Raw genomic sequence first — 20,772 nt, 5'->3', positions numbered from 1 at the left:
TTGCCCCCCCCCCCCCTTTTTTTTCTGTTGTGGTTTTGTTTTACCTTCTTGCAGTTGTTTTAATTATATTTTTATTTTTCCTAATGTATTTTTTATCTTTCTAACTTTACTTTGTTTTTATTCTTTGTTATTGTACTGCTTTTTTTTGTTTTTTTTTTTGCCACACAACGCAGCTTGCAGGATCTTGGTTCCCAGGCCGGAGGTTGGTCCTGAGCTCCCATGGTGGGAGTGCCGAGTCCAAACCGCTGGACTAACAGAGAACATCAGACCCCAGGGAATATTAATCAGAGTAAGGGCTCCCAGAGGTCCTCATCTCAGCACCAAGACCCAGCTCTATTCAACTGCAGGAATACATCATGGCCGCTGAGCCTGCACATCTGGAGCCTTTGCTCCACAAGGGGAGAGGCCACAGCAGTGAGAGGCCCGCGTACCGCAAGAAAAAAAAAATGTTACAGAAGAAGAAGCAAAGCAAAAATCTACAACACCAAATAAATGAAGACGAAATAAGCAACCTACCTGTAAAAATTCAGAGTAATGGTAGTAAAGATGATCCAAAATCTCGGAAATAGAATGGAGAAAATAAAACATTTAACAAGGATCTAGCAGAACTGAAGAGCAAAGAAACAGTGATGAACAACGTAATAACTGAAATTAAAAATACTCTAGAAGGAATCAATAGCAGAATTACTTAAGGCAGAGGAACAGATAAGTGAGCTGGACGATAAAATGATGGAGATAACTGCCAGGGAGCAGAATAAAGAAAAAAGAACAGAAAGAATTGAGGACAGTCTCAGAGACCTCTGGGACAATATTAAACGGACCAACATTCAAATTATAGGGGTCCCATAAGAAGAAGATAAAAAGAAAGGGTCTGAGAAAATATTTGAAGAGATTATAGTCAAAAACGTCCCTAACATGGGAAAGGAAATAGTCAATCAAGTCCAGGAAGCACAGAGAGTCCCATATAGGATAAATCCTAAGAGAAACATGACGAGACACATATTAATCAATCAAAAATTAAATACAAAGAAAAAATATTAAAAGCAGCAAGGGAAAAGTAACAAATAACATACAAGCGAATCCTCGTAATTTCTCTAAGCAGGAAACACAAAAGAAGAAAAAGACCCACAAAAACAAACCCAAATCAACTAAGAAAATGGTAATAGGAACATATATATTGATAATCACCTTGAATGTAAATGGATTAAATGCTCCAACCAAAAGACATAGACTGGCTGAATGGATACAAAAACAAGACCCATATATATGCTGCCTACAAGAGAACCACTTCAGACCTAGGGACACACAGACTGAAAGTGAGGGGATGGAAAAAGATATTCCATGCAAATAGAAATCACAAGAAACGTGGAGTAGCAATACTCATATCAGATAAAATAGACCTTAAAGACAGTTACAAGAGATAAAGAAGGACACTACATAATGATCAAGGGATCAATCCAAGAAGAAAACATAACAATTATAAATACTTATGCACCCAACATAGGAGCACCTCAATGTATAAGGCAAATGCTAACAGCCATAAAAGGAAAAATCGACAGTAACACAATAATAGTGGGGGACTTTAACACCTCACTACACACCAATAGAAAGATCATCCAGACAGAAAATAAATAAGGAAACACAAGCTTTAAATGACACAAAAGACTAGATAGACTTAATTGATATTTTTAGGACATTCCACCTGAAGGCAAAAGTACACTTTCTTCTCAAGTGCACACAGTACATTCTCCAGAACAGATCACATCTTGGGTCACAAATCAAGCCTTGGAAAATGTAAGAAAACTGAAATCGTATCAAGCATCTTTTCTGAACACAATGCTATGAGATTAGAAATCAATTAAAGGAAATAAACAGTAAAAGCCACAAACACACGGAGGCTAAACAGTGCCGCTGCTAAATAACCAAGATCACTGAAGAAATCAAAGAGGAAATCAAAAAATACCTATAAACAAATAACAATGAAAACACAACGATCTAATACCTATGGGACATAGCAAAAGCAGTTCCAAGAGGGAAGTTCACAGCAATTCAAGCTCACTACAAAAAACAAGAAAAATCTCAAATAAACAATCTAACCTTACACCTAAAGCAAGTAGAAAAAGAAGAACAAACAAAACCCAAAGTTAGTAGAAGGAAAGAAACCACAAAGATCAGTGCAGAAATAAATGAAATGGAAACAAAGAAAACAATAGCAAAGATCAATAAAACGAAAAGCTGGTTCCCTGAGAAAATAAACAAAATTGATAAACCTTTGGCCAGACTCATCAAGAAAAAAGGAGAGAGGACTCAAATCAATAAAATTAGAAATGAAAAAGGAGAGATTACAACTGACACCACAGAAATACAAAGGATCATAAGAGACTACTACAAGCAACTATATGCCAATAAAATGGACAACCCAAAAGAAATGATCGAATTCTTGGAAAAGTACAAACTTCCAAGACTGAACCAGGAGGAATGAGAAAATATAAACAGACCAATCACAGTTAATTAAATTGAAACTGTAATTTAAAATCTTCCAGCAAACAAAAGTCCAGGACCAGACGGTTTCACAGGAGAATTTTATCAAACATTTAGAGAAGAGTTAATCTCTATCCTTCTCAAACTCTTGCAAAAAAAAAAAAATTGCGGAGGAAAAAAAAAATTGCACAGGGAGGAACACTCCCAAACTCCTTCTATGAGGCCATAATCACCTTGATATCAAAACCAGACAAAGATATCACACACAAAAAAAAGATTACAGGCCAAAATCAATGATGAACACAGACGTAAAAATCCTCAACAAAATACTAGCAAACAGAATCCAACAACACATTTAAAGGATCATACACCATGATCAAGTGGGATTTATCCCAGGGATGTAAGGATTCCTCCATATATGCAAGACAATCAATGTGATACACCATATTAACAAATTAAAGAATAAAAACCATATGATCATCTCAATAGATGCAGAAAAAGCTTTTGACAAAATTCAACACCCATTTATGATAAAAACTCTCCAGAAAGTGGGTATAGAGGGAAGCTACCTCAAAATAATAAAAGCCATATATGACAAACCCACAGCAAACATCATTCTCAATGGTGAAACACTGAAAGCATTTCCTCTAAGATCAGGAACAAGACAAGGATGCCCACTCTTGCCACTATTATTCAACATAGTATTGGAAGTTGTAGCCACAGCAATCAGAGAAGAAAAAGAAGCAAAAGGAATACAAATGGGAAAAGAAGAATTAAAACTGTCACTGTTTGCAGATGACATGATACTATACATAGAAAATCCTAAAGATGCCACCTGAAAACTACTAGTACTAATCAATGAATTTGTAAGGTTGCAGGATACAAAACTAATGCACAGAAATCTCTTGCATTCCTATACACTAACAATGAAAGATCAGAAAGAGAAATTAAGGAAACAATCCCATTTACCATCGCAACAAAAAAGAATCAAATACCTAAGAATAAATCTACCTAAGGAAGCAAAAGACCTGTACTCAGAAAACTATAAAACATTGATGAAAGAAATCAAAAATAACATAAACAGATGGAGAGATATACCATGCTCCTGGATTGGAAGAATCAATATTGTGAAAATGACTCTACTACCCAAAGCAATCTGCAGATTCAATGCAATCCCTATCAAATTACCAATGGCAGTTTTCACAGAACTAGAACGAGAAATTTTACAATTTGTATGGAAACACAAAGACCCCGAATAGCCAAAGCAACCTTAAGAAAGAAAAACGTAGCTGGAGGAATCAGGCTCCCTGACTTCAGACTATACTACAAAGCTACAGTAACTACTCAAGACCGTATGGTACTGGCATAAAAACAGAAATATAGATCAATATAGCAGTACAGAAAGCCCAGAGATAACCCCACGCACATATGGTCACCTCATCTTTGACAAAGGAGGCAAGAATATACAATGGAGAAAAGACAGACTCTTCAATAAGTGGTGCTGGAAAAAATGGACAGCTACACATAAAAGAATGAAATTAAAACACCCCCTAACACCATATACAACAATAAACTCAAAGTGGATTAAGGACCTAAATGTAAGGCCAGACACTATAAAACTCTTAGAGGAAAACACAGGCAGAACAATCTATGACATAAATCACAGCAAGATCCTTTTGATCCACCTCCTAGAGAAATGGAAATAAAAACAAAAATAAACAAATGGGACCTAATGAAACTTAAAAGCTTCTGCACAGCAAAGGAAAGCATAAACAAGTGAAAAGACAACCCTCAGAATGGGAGAAAATATTTGCAAATGAAGTAACTGACAAAGGATTAATCTCCAAAATATACAAGCAGCTCATGTAGCTCAATATCAAAAAACAAACCCAATCCAAAAATGGGTGGAAGACCTAAATAGACGTTTCTCCAAAGAAGACACAGATGGCCAACAAATACATGAAAAGATGCTCAACATCACTAATCATTAGAGAAATGCAAATCAAAACTACAATGAGGTATCACCTCACACTGGTTAGAATGGCCATCATCAAAAAATCTACAAACAGGGCTTCCCGGGTGGCGCAGTGGTTGAGAGTCCACTTGCCGATGCGAGGGACGTGGGTTCGTGCCCCGGTCCAGGATGATCCCGCGTGCCGCAGAGCCGCTGGGCCCGTGAGCCATGGCCACTGAGCCTGCGCGTCCAGAGCCTGTTCTCCGCGGTGGGAGAGACCGCAGCAGTGAGAGGCCCGCGTACCGCAAAAAAAAAAAAAAAAAAAAAAATCTACAAACAATTAATGCTGGAGAAGGGGTGGAGAAAAGGGAACCCTCCTGCACTGTTGGTGGGAATGTAAACTGATACAGCCACTATGGAGAACAGTATGGAGGTTCCTTAAGAAACTAAAAATAGAACTACCATATGACCCAGCAATCCCACTACTGGGCATACACCCTGAGAAAACCATAATTCAAAAATAGACATGTACCACAATATTCACTGCAGCACTATTTATAATAGCCAAGACATGAAAACAACCTAGATGTCCATCAGCAGATGAATGGATAAAGAAGATGTGGCACACATATACAATGGAATATCAACCATAAAAAGGAACGAAATTGAGTTATTTGTAGTGGAGTGGATGGACCTAGAATCTGTCATACAGAGTGAAGTAAGTCAGAAAGAGAAAAACGAATTATCGTATGCTAACGCATATATATGGAATTTTAAAAAGCAGTGCTGATGAACATAGTGACAGGGCAGGAATAAAGAGGCAGACGTAGAGAACGGACTTGAGGGCATGGGTGGGGGAAGGGGAAGCTGGGATGAAGTGAGACAGTGCACTGACATATACGCTACCAAATGTAAGGCTAGTGGGAAGCTGCTGCATGGCACAGAGAGATCAGCTTGGTGCTTTGTGACGATAGAGGGATGGGATAGGGAGGGTGGGAGGAAGGCTCGAGAGGAAGGGGCTATGGGGATATATGCATACATATAGCTGATTCACTTTGTTGTACAGAAACTAACACAACACTGTAAAGCATTTATACTCCAATAAAGATGTGGGGGAAAAAAAGACATGACAACAACAGAAGTAGGAATAGGAAAGCAAAAAACAAAACTGTCATTATTTGCAGAAACAGAGAAAATGCACAAAGTATCTAAATTAAAACAAATAATTAGAACATGTGAAAAATTCAACATATTAACATATCAATTGAATTTCTCTATACCAACAGCAAACCTTTTTTTAAAATGATATTCTTTAAATAATATCAGAAAGCATCAAATTTCTGGGGGGGAAAATGACGTGAAAAATGCAAGATCTCTACATTGAAAACTTCAAAAGTTTGAGAGAAACTAAATAAATAAATGGGATATACCATATTTATAGATTCTAAGACTCAATATTGTTAATGAATTCACTTCTCCTCAAATATCTATAGATTCCACAAAAATATCAATCAAAATGTCATCTAGTTTCTTTTGAGGAAATTGAAAAGCTGAGTCTACAATTTACATGGCAATTTAAAAAGCCAAGAACAGTCAAGGCAATTTTAAAGAAGAACAAAGCTAGTGTCTCATACCAAGGATTATAGTAACTATACCATACCAAGACCTAGAAGCAAAACTTGAGAGTAGTCAAGACACTGTGATACTGGTGCAATAACAGACAAAACAGACTAAAGGAACAGAATTCATAAAGAGACCCACATACAGTGCCACCTGGTTTATGACAAAGGTAACACTATAATGGTGGGAAAATGGTGGTTTCAGGTAACACTATAATGGGGAGAAAATGGTCTTTTCAATAAGTGATACTGGATCACTGGATACTGATAGCCATTCGGAAGAAAAATGAGTCATGAACTCCTCCACCTTACACCATAAACAGTTTCAGATCAAAATGTAAAATAGCAAAACAATAAAGGTTCTATAAAACATAGAGGAATATCTTCAGGACTTTGGCATAGGAAGAGATCAAGACACAAAACATGCTACCCATAAAGAAAAAACTGAAAAACTGGTGTTAAGACTATCAAAAGACACTATTAAGAGTGAAAATACAAGCCACCAACTGGCAGAAAACATTTATAATACATTTCTTTAAAAAAAGGATACCTGGTGGCACAGTGGTTGAGAGTCCGCCTGCCAATGCAGGGGACACGGGTTCGTGCCCCAGTCCGGGAAGATCCCACATGCCGCGGAGCGGCTGGGCCCGTGAGCCATGGCCGCCGAGCCTGCGCTCCACAGCGGGAGAGGCCACAACAGTGAGAGGCACGCGTACCACAAAAAAAAAAAAAAAAAAAGGACAGGGTACAAAAAAAAAAAAAAAAAAAAAAGGACTCGGGAATTCCCTGGCAGCCCAGTGGTTAGGACTCCGCGCTTCCACGGCTGGGGAGCCTGGGTTCAATCCTTACTAAGATACTGCAAAGCCACACAGCGTGGCCAAAAAAAATTAAAAAGAACTCAAATATAGAATATGTAAAGAACATCTACAAATCATTAGGAAAAAAATAATCCAGGAGAAAAATTAGCCAAAAAAACTTGAACAGGCATCTCAAAATAGAAGACATTCAAATATCCGACCCACAGAAAAAAGATGCACTAGTTATTGAGAATGCAAATCAAACCCATAATAAGATACCTTAATGCCTACCCGAATGATAACAATGAAGACAGATAATAACAATTGTTGGTAAAAATGCAGCACCCCTGAAACACTCATACAGTATTGCCATTAGGGGTATAAATTGACACAACCACTTTGGAAAACTTAAAGTATCTAGTAAAGCTAAAATAACATACCAGATGACCCAGCAAGTCTACTTCTAAGTATCCGCCTAACAGAAAAACAGATATTCACACTCATCAAAAGACATACAGCTATGTTCACAGCAGCATAATTTGTAATAGCCAAAAACCGAAAACAACCCAAGTGTCCACCAACAGAAGATAAATAAACTGAGGTATATTCTTACAATGAGAATAAGAACTATATATACAGAAATAAATCTCTCATAACTTTAGCATATGCCACCCCCCCAAAAAAAAGTATATACCATACGATTCCATTAAAAAAAATTCATAGAGAGGGAAAGCTATGATATAAAATCAGGATAGGAGTAACACTTGCTTGGGGAGAGTTGATGGATAGTGACTCCAAAAGTGTAAGAGAGGATTCTGGGGTACCATTTCCCAAATCTGTTTCCTGACTTGGATGCATATTACATGGGTGTGGTTGCTTTGTAGGAAAATTCATCAGGTTCTACACTTAAGATTTGTGCACTTTTTATTATGTATATCACACATCAACAACAAATTTAACTAGAAAAGAGTTAATGTAATATTCAGATCAGAAAAAATGTACTGCCAGTTAATCTTTTGATTACCTTCAACTCACAGTAACCCTAGAGAAAATTTCCTAAAGCGATAAGGTTTTTAAAACTGAAAATAAATGCATAGGTACTTTAGTACTTTGGTTTAATTAATTTCAATTTACTATCTTAAAGAGGAGATACAGATATACATACAGATACATATCCTCTCATATATATATATATAAAATAAAATAAAATTTCTTTCATGTATTACATTCTCAACAGAGATGATATCACCACCAAAGGAGCAAAAGTTGGTTACTGAGGGAAGAAAAAAATCTAGAGACGTTACAATGGTTTGTGGCTCTCTAAAGCTCGACCCTACCTGCAAAATCCTATTCTTTAGTATTTAATTTCTCCTGTTAGGTAAAAATTAACATAATTTAACCTTCTCTTCAGAGAGTAATTATTAAAACGTTGAGAAAGAGTGGAACATAGAACACAGATATTCAATAAATGTTTGCTTTTATATAGACTGAATGATCGATTTGTAGAATGAAAAACTATGACCTAGGTAAGTTCTCATATTTTTCCAAAGTCATACAATGGCAAAACAGGATAAAAACCTGATGTCATGACTCTTAATCTGTTTCAGGGATACACCCTCAAGTTTATGGGTTTGCTAGCATGACCCTAGACTCACTGCAACATTGTTAAGTATTATCTGAAGAAACGAATAAGGAAGGGGCAGTGGATGATCAATCCCTGATGCCTAGGTGTTTGCCAGATCACCCACAGTATGAAACAGCAGGCATGTTGTCATCTATTACAAGAGGTAAAAGTAAGTGAAACCTAAAAATGACAGCTCCAACCCCAGAACAGCTGTCCCTGAATCCACAATAAAGTGCAAAATAATGAGAAATTGGCTAAATGTGTGATCTCTTGGCTGCTGTTAGCCATACTACCTACGACAGAAAGATAAAGACCGTTTTAGGGTAGATCTTGATGTTGCACCAACCCAGGTTCCAGATGGTCTGATACAACATCAGGCTGCTAAGCACAGAACTGTCACAAGAGTTCGTGCTCCACAGCAGATAACTCTTCTTTGACCTCTGTAAGTCATCCTCTGTTTGCCAAAATGATTCAGGTGGGAAGGGCACAAAATAAGGAAACTACTGAAACCTGAGGATATAGTGTAAAGTTGTCTCATCATCAGAATGGTCAAGTTAGGAGCAATCTATGGTTTGAAGTCCATGGCATGTTTAGGCTAATGCAGGACCCACAGCTTACTACTGAACAGTCCTGAATGGCTGCAACTAACCCAAACATACAGCAACCTAATCCCAGCAAGACTGCTAGACTGGAAGAATGGATAGAAGTGGCTACTAAGTCGGTTTCCTGAGAAGGGGAGTTGTGCGGTCCCTCCTCTGCATGCAAAGTGGATCGATCACTCCAGATGAAGTGGCTGATATACTGCATATGCAGGCCATACAAGACTGGCCTTACAGTGACCAGGATACTCAACCACTTAATATGCCCCACCCCCAGGTCATGGTGAATACCATGATAAAGGTTTCTCCTTCTACATGGGTCCCCCATGTAACTCTCCTGTTACCAACATGAACTATTCTGGATGCTGGATCTGATTTGCTGTCTCAAGCTTCCCTTTACAGGTCTTAGGGATGATAGTAAGAAAACTAAATTAAAAGTAAGCGGAAAAGATAAGGGAGATGGCAAATGACTTGCCCCAACAGAGTGAAAGTTTTTCATGGTTATCAAAAAACTGGATGAATACAGCAGACATTGATGGGGTTGAAGCAAAACTTTTCAATGAAGCATTATCAGATTGGATGGACTGATGGGACCTGCTAGTGGTCTCCCAGCATTGAGTGCCCCGAACAAATCCACCATATTTACTCTAGCTTAGGAGATTTTAAAAAGCCAGGGTACAAAGATGATATTAAGAGTCTGCCACCAATTTGGAAATAAGCAAACTGACTGTGAGGCCAAGATCTTGGCCCAACCCTCAGCAGCTGGGAACCCAAGGCCAAATTCACATAAGTGGGTAAAATGGCCTAGAGGTAGAGAAGAAACCTTTTGACAGGGAAGCCCAATGCACTGAATCCAAAACCTATGTGAGACACTCTTAAAGGAGCAAGTTACCCTGAGAGGACATGAGGATGCCACGGTTGATGGTGAATATTTGTATGCAAAGCGGAGTGCTGGAACAGGTATTATGAGAGGTGGTTCTGTCTCCTTTGCCAGAATGTAATACTGAGATAAATATGTTCTATAGTAACACTTTCCCTATTTTAGTACTGTAACAGAAGACATAAATTCACCCTTCAGCCAGGACTAATTGACCATATCAATTAGGAACTTAAAGAATTGCCCAAACCTGCACAGGTTGCTCTTTGAAGCAATACAGAATACCCGGTGGACAAAAAGAAATTACAGTTTTAATGACACCTTAGAAGTTAAAGTGATTATCAGTGAACTTGAAGGTCATCTTGAGAACCCCAAAACAATCCAATACCTTCTTTCAGTACGTGACACTGCCCTGCAACTACAAACCCTGAGATGATAAAAATATTAAACTCTACCTTAGCTACTGTGAAATTTCTTTAGTCCTTAAAGATGATTAAGATACCAAGCAGAGTTTCGATATTTATTTATGGTCTAAAATGACCGATTAACTACTGAATTCAAATGAATGAGCTTGCACAGGCCAATACAACGGGAAAGACAAGCTTCAATTATTCTTTAAGACAATGGCTACTGGACCAGCCCATAAGCCTAGAAAGATGGAATTAATGCATGTCAGTTAACTGTTTTGTGGAAGTAACTATTGGATTCCACCATCTTCGAAAATAACAAAATTAAAAGTAATGTAAAAACAAAACAAAATACCATTTTCATGTATCTAACCGGCAAAATTTTTTTAAATTTAATATCAGAGGTTGGACAAGGTATAGAGAAAAGGATACTTTCCAACACTGTTTTGAGGAGTATAAATTATATGAAAGTGAGAAATAGCATAACAGTTTTGTGTCGACTTGGATTAGCTACAATACCCAGTTATTCAATCAAACACTAATTTAGATGCAGCTCTGAAGGTATTTTGCAGACATATTAACCAGATAACGTCAAGTAAAAGAGATTAGTCCCCATGAATGAGCCTCATTCAATCAGGTGAAGAGTTGTAAAAGCAAAACTGCAGTTTTCCTGAACATATGCTGCCTTAAGACTACAACATCAACTCCTGCCTGAGAGCTTCCAGCTTACCAGAGAATGCCCTACAAATTTCAGATTTACCAGCCTCCACACTTGTGTGAGCCAATTCCTTGAAGATTATAATTTTTTTTCTTTTACTTTTAACCTTTTAATTCCACTAATAAGAATTTACTCTATGGATATACTTAGAAAAGTTATCCAAAATATATGTATAAAAGCAGATCACTGCAATACTTTTTTAATACCTAAAAAATAAAAACAATGTTTTTTTTAAAAACATGGGGCAGGTTATATATACTGACATGGAGATGTCTAAGATATTTTATTTTTAAAATCAAGATACAGAATAACTTAATTATGTATACAAAAAAGAATATAGTTATATTTACTGTATTTATAAACATAGGTAGATAATGTAAGCTAGTAAATCTATAATTTGATAATTTTTTATAAGTTCAAAAGAAATTGTTCACAAAATTATCTTTGGGGAGAATGACTCAGAGTTGGGGGGGCTAGATTTTTTACTTTCCATTTTATAGCCTTGTTTTTTAAGGGCATGTATCATTTGTATTTTTTAAACAAAATCAACAGGGTTAGAATATGAGCCTTTCTAATTTTCCTCTTTATACTCTTTACAATTGTTTTTAAAACCTCACTTTAAAAGTAATTAAGTCACATGATGTTTAACATGACCAAATATTATGTCTGTAGCTATCAAAAATTGTGGTCAATACCATACCAACATGGGAAAATATTTATGAAAGGCTACATGAAAAAACGGAATACAAATTGTACATACAGATGGCCAAACACATGAAAAGAAGCTCAACATCACTAATTATTAGAGAAATGCAAATCAAAACTACAATGAGATATCACCTCACACCCATCAGAATGGCCATCATCAAAAAAATCTACAAACAAATGCTGGAGAAGGTCAGGAGAAAAGGAAACAATCTTGCACTGTTGGTGGGAATGTAAATTGACACAGCCACTGTGGAAAACAATAGGGAAGTTTCTTAAAAAACTAAAAATAGAACTACCATATGAGCCAGAATACTGGGCATATACCCAGAGAAATCCATAATTCAAAAAGACACATGAGGCTTCCCTGGTGGTGCAGCTGTTAAGAATCCACCTGCCGAGGCAGGGGACATGGGTTTGATCCCTGGCCCGGGGAGATCCCACAAGCAGCAGAGCAACTAAGCCTGTGCACCACAACTACTTAGCCTGCGCTCTATAATCTGTGAGTCACAACTACTGAGCCTGTATGCCACGCTACTGAAGCCCTGCGCGCCTAGAGCCCATGCTCCGCAACAAGAGAAGCCACCACAATGAGAAGCCTGTGCACTGCTAAGAAGAGTAGCCCCGCTCACAGCAAGTATAGAAGCTCGCACAAAGCAACGAAGACCCAATGCAGCCAAAAATAAATAAATAAATTTATTTTAAAAAAGACATGCAGGGCTTCCCTGGTGGCACAGTGGTTGAGAGTCTGCCTGCCGATGCAGGGGACGCGGGTTCGTGCCCCGGTCCGGGAAGATCCCACATGCCGCGGAGCGGCTGGGACCGTGAGCCATGGCCACTGAGCCTGCGCGTCCGGAGCCTATGCTCCGCGACGGGAGAGGGCACAACAGTGAGAGGCCCACGTACTGCAAAAAAAAATAAAAATAAAAGAAGACATGCACTCCAATGTTCATAGCAGCACTATTTACAATAGCCAAGGCATGAAAACAACCTAAATGTCCATCAACAGAGGAATGGATAATGAAAATGTGGTACATATATACAATGGAGTATTATTCAGCCATAAAAAGGAACGAAATTGGGTCATTTGTAGAGATGTGGATGGACCTAGAGAGTGTTATACAGTGAAGTAAGTCCAGAAAGAGAAAAACAAATATCGTATATTAACGCATATATGTGGAATCTAGAAAAATGGTATAGATGACCCTATTTGCCAAGCAGAAATAGAAACACAGACATAGAGAACAAATGTACGGATTCCAAGCGGGAAAGGGGTGGGGTGGAAGGAATTGGGAGATTGGGATTGACACATATACACTATTGATACTATGTATAAAACAGACAACTGATGGGAACATACTGTATAGCACAGGGAACTCTACTTAATGCACTGTGGTGTCCTAAATGGGTGGGAAATCCAAAAGGGAGGGAATATATGTATATGTATGGCTGATTCACTTTGCTGTGCAGTAGAAGCTAACACAACATTGTAAAGCAACTATACTCCAATAAAAATTAATTTTTAAAAATTGTACATAAGGTTCAATAACAACTATGTAAAATATTTAAGGGAGAAATAGAAGGTAATAAACAAAACGAAACAGTTGATTTTTTTAATAAACTATGAATAGGAAGTGGGTAGTTTTCTACTCAAAGTTTTAATATTGTGATACATCTTTTCAGTAAAACTAAGTTACTTCATGATCATATAGTCTCTTATTTAAAAAATTCATACACAGTATATTTTCTCAGAGTACTGGAAAAAATGACTAATTCAAAATATTCTGTTTGTTAACAATTTTTTTAAAAACTGCTATTGCGATTACCACTAGAGGGAGGGAAAAGTTAGGAGCAGGAAGAGAAAGGGGAGATATTCTGGGCTGCTGGTAATATTTTCTCTTTCCCTGGGCTGGGGTTACGAAGGTATTTACTCTACAACAATTTATGTTTCATTCATTTTTCTGTTCGTTTGTTGTATCTCACAGTTTTTAAAAGGGTGATAAAAATTTACCTATTTATAGTCCATCAGAGCAAAATAACTCCTTATAAGACAAAATCCTGGGGACTTTCCCTGGCAGTCCAGTGATTAAGACTCTGTGTTTCCATTGCAGGGGGGCGTGAGTTCAACCCCTGGTCAGGGAACTAAGATCCCACATGCCACGCAGCGTGGCCAAAAGATTAAAAAAAGAAGATAAAATCCTGAAAAATACAACCTGATTCCTTAAATATACTTTTCATTACTTCCCTTTTTTTTGTCACGCACAAAAAAAAAAAAAAAAAAAACCCTTAAGCTTCCCACTTCCTCCCTCAACTGCAAGCAATTAACAAGTCCTGAACATTTATTTTCTGAAATGTCAAATCTGTCCCTTATTTCCATCTTCAAGGCCACTGTCCTAATTTGGATCCCAGCGCCGCTTGTCTGTACTAAAATAAGTCTCTCCTAGGTAGTCTTTCACAAACATTTTTTTAATGCAATACACAGAAAGAAATGTATTTATCCTCTAATTCAGTACATATATACTTTTATATAAAACTAAAAGCTTCACAAGATAATACTTACCTTATTACTTGCAATGCGCTCTGATCTATCCTATCACATCTTATTTTAACTCATCTTTTTAAACTGTAGTGGTTTCAACCCACTATACTGATTTAGCATCCTCTTAGTGTGCAATAACCATCAGTTTCAAAACCACCAATGTCCTTTGTAAGTGATCACTTAATCCCCAATTCAAAGCATTTCCTTCAATGAATGCTGCCTAAATTGTAATCTGCCACTTCTCTAAAATATATATGATATAACTTACCTGCTTAAAAACATTCACCAGCTCCTCATCACATCCTAGATAATAAAATACCACCTCCTTAAAGAGGCATAAAACCTTCGTATCTAAGCACTCCCTTATTTGAAAATCACTCCCACTTCTATGCTTGTTCATACACCATTCTGTCCAAGATACTCATAGTCTAGCTTTTGTGAAAGCAGTTTTTCTTTGCCCAGAAATACTTCCCCATTCCATCTCCTATCTTTCCTTCCAAGCTCAGTTCAGGTACCCCGTCTTCTATTAAGCCTTCCCTCCTCCATTCTCCCATGGCTACCTTCTGCTACAAGGAATGCTGCTGAAAAGTAGCATTATGCCAGTACAAAAAAATAAATGTTAAAATTACTGAATTTTAGGAGCTTACAATTCTTTCATAACAACTTTCCACTTACAAATGGTGGGGGGAGAGCCTGGGGGAAGTTGGAGTACTAAAACATACTATGTATAATTTTACATACTTCATTTAATTCTCCTGATACTCTACTCTTAGTAGTAAAGTAGTAAAATTAGTACCAGTAGTAAAATGACTATGAGTACTATAGTTGTTAAATTCTACTATTTTCTACTATGCTACTATTTTCCAAGGTAGAGAGTAAGTCCTTTTTATAGAGATTTTAAAATTTGCCAAAGGTGACAAAAGGCTGGAATCAGGACTCAAAAACCATCTTCTTGGGCTTCCCTGGTTCCCAGTGGTTGAGAGTCTGCCTGCCGATGCAGAGAACACAGGTTCGTGCCTCGGTCCGGGAAGATCCCACATGCCACGGAGCGGCTAGGCCCGTGAGCCATGGCCGCTGAGCCTGCACGTCCGGAGCCTGTGCTCCGCAACGGGAGAGGCCACAACAGTGAGAGGTCCGCATACCGCAAAAAAAAAAAAACCCATCTTCTTTCCACTACACTATGCTGAGGCCCCAGAGAGGTGAAGTGGTTTGCTCAGTCCAAGTCACACAGCTATTAATACCTGAAAATAAACTAGTACAGTAGGCTCCTGACTTTTTGGCCACATGTTATCCACATATATAGGGACCTATCAAACAACACATCTCTCTTAGCCATAGTCAAATAGTCTTAGGTCCTACCACCCACTCAAATACTTTACTATTAGATAGTAACTATCTTAAAAGAAAGCGGAAGTGAATCCCGTTTCCAAAATAATGTCACATGTGGAAAAGTAATGCAAATTTATGTTTAAGGAACTTAAAGCAAAATCTTTCTATGAACCAAAGGTTTAATTTTAAAAAAATAACTGATTTCACACAGAAATGGCTTCCCTGTCTTAATCATGATATACAAACATAAACTTTTCTCAAAGAGCAATAATTCATAAGATGAGTTCTCATCTCAGATCTACCATTACAAACTCCCAAGTTCACTTTCATTTAACTATAAAATACATATTAACAGTCTACATCTATCTCACAGGGTCATTGGGAGAATGTATGTGAAAGTGCTTTCTTTATAAATAGTAAAATATTATTAAATTAAAAACATTGTGACTGGTATTGTTTTAGAACCACTCTGCCTATTATAAGATACTACACTCCACAAAGCTCACCACTCCTTTTATATTGTATTCTTTTAATTTTGTACAGATAGGGAAAAAATAATTAAACTTTTTAAGACTCTATCTAAAATGAGATATATTATCCCCTGTGTCCATAAGTTGTGAGCAAAGACTGGGCCCTCTATTATTCTGAATGCATTGAAGTCTTTTTTTGTTTGCTTCTGGATTTTCCAAAATGCTCTCAATAGTTCAGCTGTCAAGAGTAAGTGCCAGGTAAAATAAGTATTACTAGAGTAAGCTTCTAAGGTATGTTTAAAGCATTTTATATCACATAAGAATTTTAGAAAAAATCTTTTTAAAATATGGGCTGCATTACTGATACCTGTTTTAATCTGTTGACTATTATGTTAGGTATGATGTTTATCTTTATACCTCAAAGGAAATAAAAGCAAATCTCAAAAGAAAATATTCCCATTGATATTTACTAAAGAAATCCTGAAGCACCATAAAAGCAGAGTTTATAATGACCTAGAATGTGGGAGTCAGATCTACCATACTGAGAGATGAATAACCATCTACTCTGCTTAGCAGTTGTTCCAGCTTCTGGATCAATAGCTTTGCTTGCAAATGGAGGGATTATATTTCTAAATAACAATCACCTTAAGGGCAAAAAAAAATGGTAGTATTTACCTTCACTTACAAATAAGTATATTAGAAGCTTGGACAATGAGTCCAAAGGTCTTAAAGTCAAAAGCTGCTACATGGGTATCAGATTAAGATTCAATCCCAAGTACAACAATCAAAAAACAGTTTGATGTTAGCATATTTTATCCTTTTTTTTTTTTTAAACCGATATTCTGGCTTTACTTCACTGAGTTTCACCTAAAAAGACAGTACCTATCTAAAATGGTTGTTCGGGGGATTAAATGATTAAAAACACACCTAATGTACCTCTGGGTAGCTATTCCTGCTGTTCTACAGACAAACACATCAACTGAAATTCCAGTCTTCAAAGCTTCAAACTCTTAAGTCTCTGCTTAAAAAGTAATATGGTTTGCCAGTACCAGAGTTTACCATGAAGTAGCAATGTTTTTAATTAATATCTCTTTAATTTATAATTGACTGCCAGAATATAACTCATTTTAATAAATATAAAGATCTTCTATAATAAACTACAAATAAGTTAATGAATAATAAACTAAAGAAGTCTAGAGTTTCAAATTGTAAGTTTCAATTAAACTAATTTTCCTTAAAGAAAATATACTATTTTTTTTTAATTACACATGAAAATCATTTTGGATTCACTATGTCCTACATACTTGGCTAACAAACATTCCCTTAAATTTTCAAAATTTTTGTCTTAACTTTTTTCCAAAACATATGGGTCCTTTTAATCTGCTCCTAACTCTTCTAGGCAGTAAGAACTGAAGCCAACATTCATGAAAGCTGAAGTGTCGAGAACTGTTCTGGGCCCTAGGGCACTGTTCATGTTTTATTCATTTTTGTATAGGCGACTACTTTACCAAAGAATCTGAGATACTGTTAAGTCAATTAACATTGCTGAAACAAATCAGTCAACAAAATAAGGCAGACGATGTGGCTACTTCAAATGAATACTCTTACATTATTGCTCAGATTTGAAACAAACCTAAAATATGCCAGCCTTTAAAATTACTTTGTGTTTGCAAGGGAAAAGGAGGTTCATTTTCGTATATAGTACCTAAAACTCCAAAAGTTAAATACAAATTAGTATTCAAAATAAATTTCATGTATGCTTAATCGTAACTTATTAGAAATAAGCTATCAAAAAATGCATAGGTTCTTAAGGACTTTTTCTCCCAATTTTTGTCTATCTATGAATACTGTGGCTCAGGAAAAAGAAATATTCACAAGCCGCTGATCCTTCTAACATCAGATATTGTTAGTTTCACTAAGATGACTAAAACATTTTCAGAAGTACCGATACAAATAAAATAACGTGTGCAGGGCTACCAAAGAACCCATGAGGACCTCGGTCATTACTTTGGAATCGAGTACTGTCGCCAATCCCAGGACTTGAGAAGGTAAGACTTAGGGTGAGCATCAGTGGGAGTACACCGACGGGGGAGGGGAGGGAAGGGAAATTAAAAGATCAGAGAAGATTAATTACCACATTATTTGTGAAAGGCGAGGAGATGGTGGCTTGGGCCGATGGGCGAGGACCCCTCGCAAAGGAGTGGAAAAGGTTCTTTTCGCACTTAGAAGGGACAGGGGAGTGGGAGGAGGGGCAACGATCAACAGGAACCTTCCCGAGGTGGAAGGGGTGCGTCACGAACGTAGCCGCCTCTGGAAAGAGAAAATCCGCCCTCAGGACGACCTCAATAAGCAAGGTGAAGGAAGGGGGAGTGACCTTCCTAGGTGTGACGGAGGAAATACAAGATCACTTCCCAAAGAACGGAGGGAGACGACGTTCCCAGAGGTCCTGCCGGCTCACCGGGGACTAGAAGGGATGGTGAGACCGCCCCCGCCCCCCGGCCCCCCGGGGCCGCGTCAAGGTCGGCTGAAACCCGGGGCTGAGGTGTGGGCGTTACCTGCAGGGTCACCTCCTGAGGGTCCCAGTGCGGCCGCAGGTGTCGCAGGAGGCTCAGGGCCCCCTCCCGGCAGCGCTGCTCCTCCTGATCCTGCACCGTGACGTCCAGCTTGGGGACCTCCGGGGAGCCGGGCGGGACGTGGATGTAATTGGCCATGGCCCAGGCTACCGCAGAGACTACCACAACTACGACGGCGACGGCGACCACGAGAACGGCGGGCGCCGACAGGCTGCTGGATCCTTCCGTCCCGGGGCGCCCTCGCGGGAGGGCTGGGGCGTTCAGAATAACGGCAGAGCGGTATGAGAACAGCTGGTGGCGGCACTCTCGCCGACCCAGGTCTGGATAGCGGCTGAACTGACCAGCAACTGCTCACGGGGAATATCCGTCTCGTCTGCGCTCGGCCGCCGGCGGGCGCGGAGCATGCCGGGACTGGCCTGACGCTGGCGTCACGCGCGGGGCGGGGCCTTGGCTGCGTTAGGATCGAGGCGGAGTTTCTAGCCGCGGGCACAATGGGCCTAGTGCCTGGAGTTAGGTTTCTCGGCCGTTATCGGACAGTGCGGTGCGTGCTGCTAGTCTTTAAAACGTGGGGCTCCCGCTTGGAATGATCCTGAGCCCTGCCAAAACCCCGAACGAAAGGCACTGAAGCTTTAGCTCACCTGATCGGGAGGGTCTTGGGGTCTGGGTTTGAGGTAGGTCTGAGTTTTTCTGGGAAGCGAGGGAAGTGCCCTGAAATAACTCCAGGATCAGCCTCTGAATTTGGCCTGAGTCTGGGCAAGCTGGGTTAACTGGGTCTCCTTGATCTCGGAGCCCCTGTGTACTGAGGACTAACCACATGGTTGGGTTGGCAACTAAATTCCCATCAGCAGTGTACGGAGATCATGGTATTTGGGACAGTTAAGATATTTGGGTAAGAAAGCGACTGCACTTCAAGATGTGTTTTTAAGGTCAGATGTTTGATCATTATTCAGAGTCAGCCAAAACAGGTTATAGTGTAGGATGAAGATGGAAGGAATGGAGTTTTGGGGCTCAGCCGCTAGATGCCTGTTTCAGGGTATCCCTGAGTGGGCCTTGAAAGGGCTACCTTCAAACTTTTAGTCTCATTGTCTTACAGCACCTAATTCCCCTGCTAGGGGAATATTGGAAACTGGGTAATCCACAAGTAATTTATTGGGACCTCCTAATTTTCCCAGTGATTTCAGGAAAATGGGTTGAGATTTGACCTCTTAATGTCTTGCCTGCAGCATTTGGTAAATGGTGAATACGTTTGTTACTGGTAAATTAAGTCGCTAACTGGACTCAGCTTAATTAACAGTCAAAATGTTTATCTCATTAGCATCAGTTTACATTCTGATTGTTCAGAAAGAACCTACTTACCATTGTAAATCACAAAATAAATAGCTCACTATCAATAAAGTTAAACTTCATAAATTAAAAAGGAGAAGAGAGTTTTATAGACAGCAAGACAGTTGATTCAACATTTTCCAGACTTAGTCTCTTTTTTAAATCGTATACTAGGAGAAACTCTAAATTATGCATTCCTTTCAATTTGGGGAGAAATAATCAATATACTAATTTCACATTTCAGGTAGTATCTGTTGTTGTTGGGTTTTTTTTGGTTTTTAATTTTTTGGGCGGCACCACTCAGGGTATTGGATCCTAGCTCCCCATCCAACCAGGCCCTCAGCAGTGAAATCGTGAAGTCCTAACCACTGGATTGCCAGGGAATTCCCTCTATTGTATCTTTGTATAATTTGTATTTTTTATTATTAAACAGTTGGCATTTTAAGAATTTTGAAGCTATGGTTTGAATTGTGAAATGATTTAATAGCAAATTACAAAAATTATTTGGGGAATTATACAAGTTTGTAATTTTAATGAAGCAACCATTAATAACTAGAAAGACCTAAAAAAAAACCTATTAGGTACCTAAGAATAAAACTAACAAAAGATGTGTAAGACCCTTATGGATGAAATTATATTAATGGAGAAATGAACCATATCCATGAATAAGAAAAGATACTTATTAAAAAGATCTGTTTTCACTGAACAAACCAATAAGTATAGTGCAGTTACAATTAAATCTCAATTGCGTATTTTA

General features: G+C 38.4%; 1 protein-coding gene across 1 annotated transcript in view; it reads right to left on the bottom strand.

The window, feature by feature from the left end:
* Positions 1-20,326, bottom strand: part of ETNK1 (ethanolamine kinase 1) — a 72,781-nt gene extending 52,455 nt beyond the window's left edge. The window contains 2 exon segments of the mRNA XM_024733102.1: positions 18,675-18,961; positions 18,964-20,326. Coding sequence (XP_024588870.1) covers positions 18,675-18,961; positions 18,964-19,096 — 420 coding nt within the window. The 5' untranslated portion in view covers positions 19,097-20,326.
* Positions 20,327-20,772: the final 446 nt, after the last annotated feature.

This window comes from Neophocaena asiaeorientalis, unplaced genomic scaffold (genome assembly GCF_003031525.2).
Source record: "Neophocaena asiaeorientalis asiaeorientalis breed wild unplaced genomic scaffold, Neophocaena_asiaeorientalis_V1.1 scaffold150, whole genome shotgun sequence".
In the NCBI taxonomy this organism is placed as follows: Eukaryota; Metazoa; Chordata; class Mammalia; order Artiodactyla; family Phocoenidae; genus Neophocaena; species Neophocaena asiaeorientalis.
This window is presented reverse-complemented; position numbering and strand designations above follow the sequence as displayed.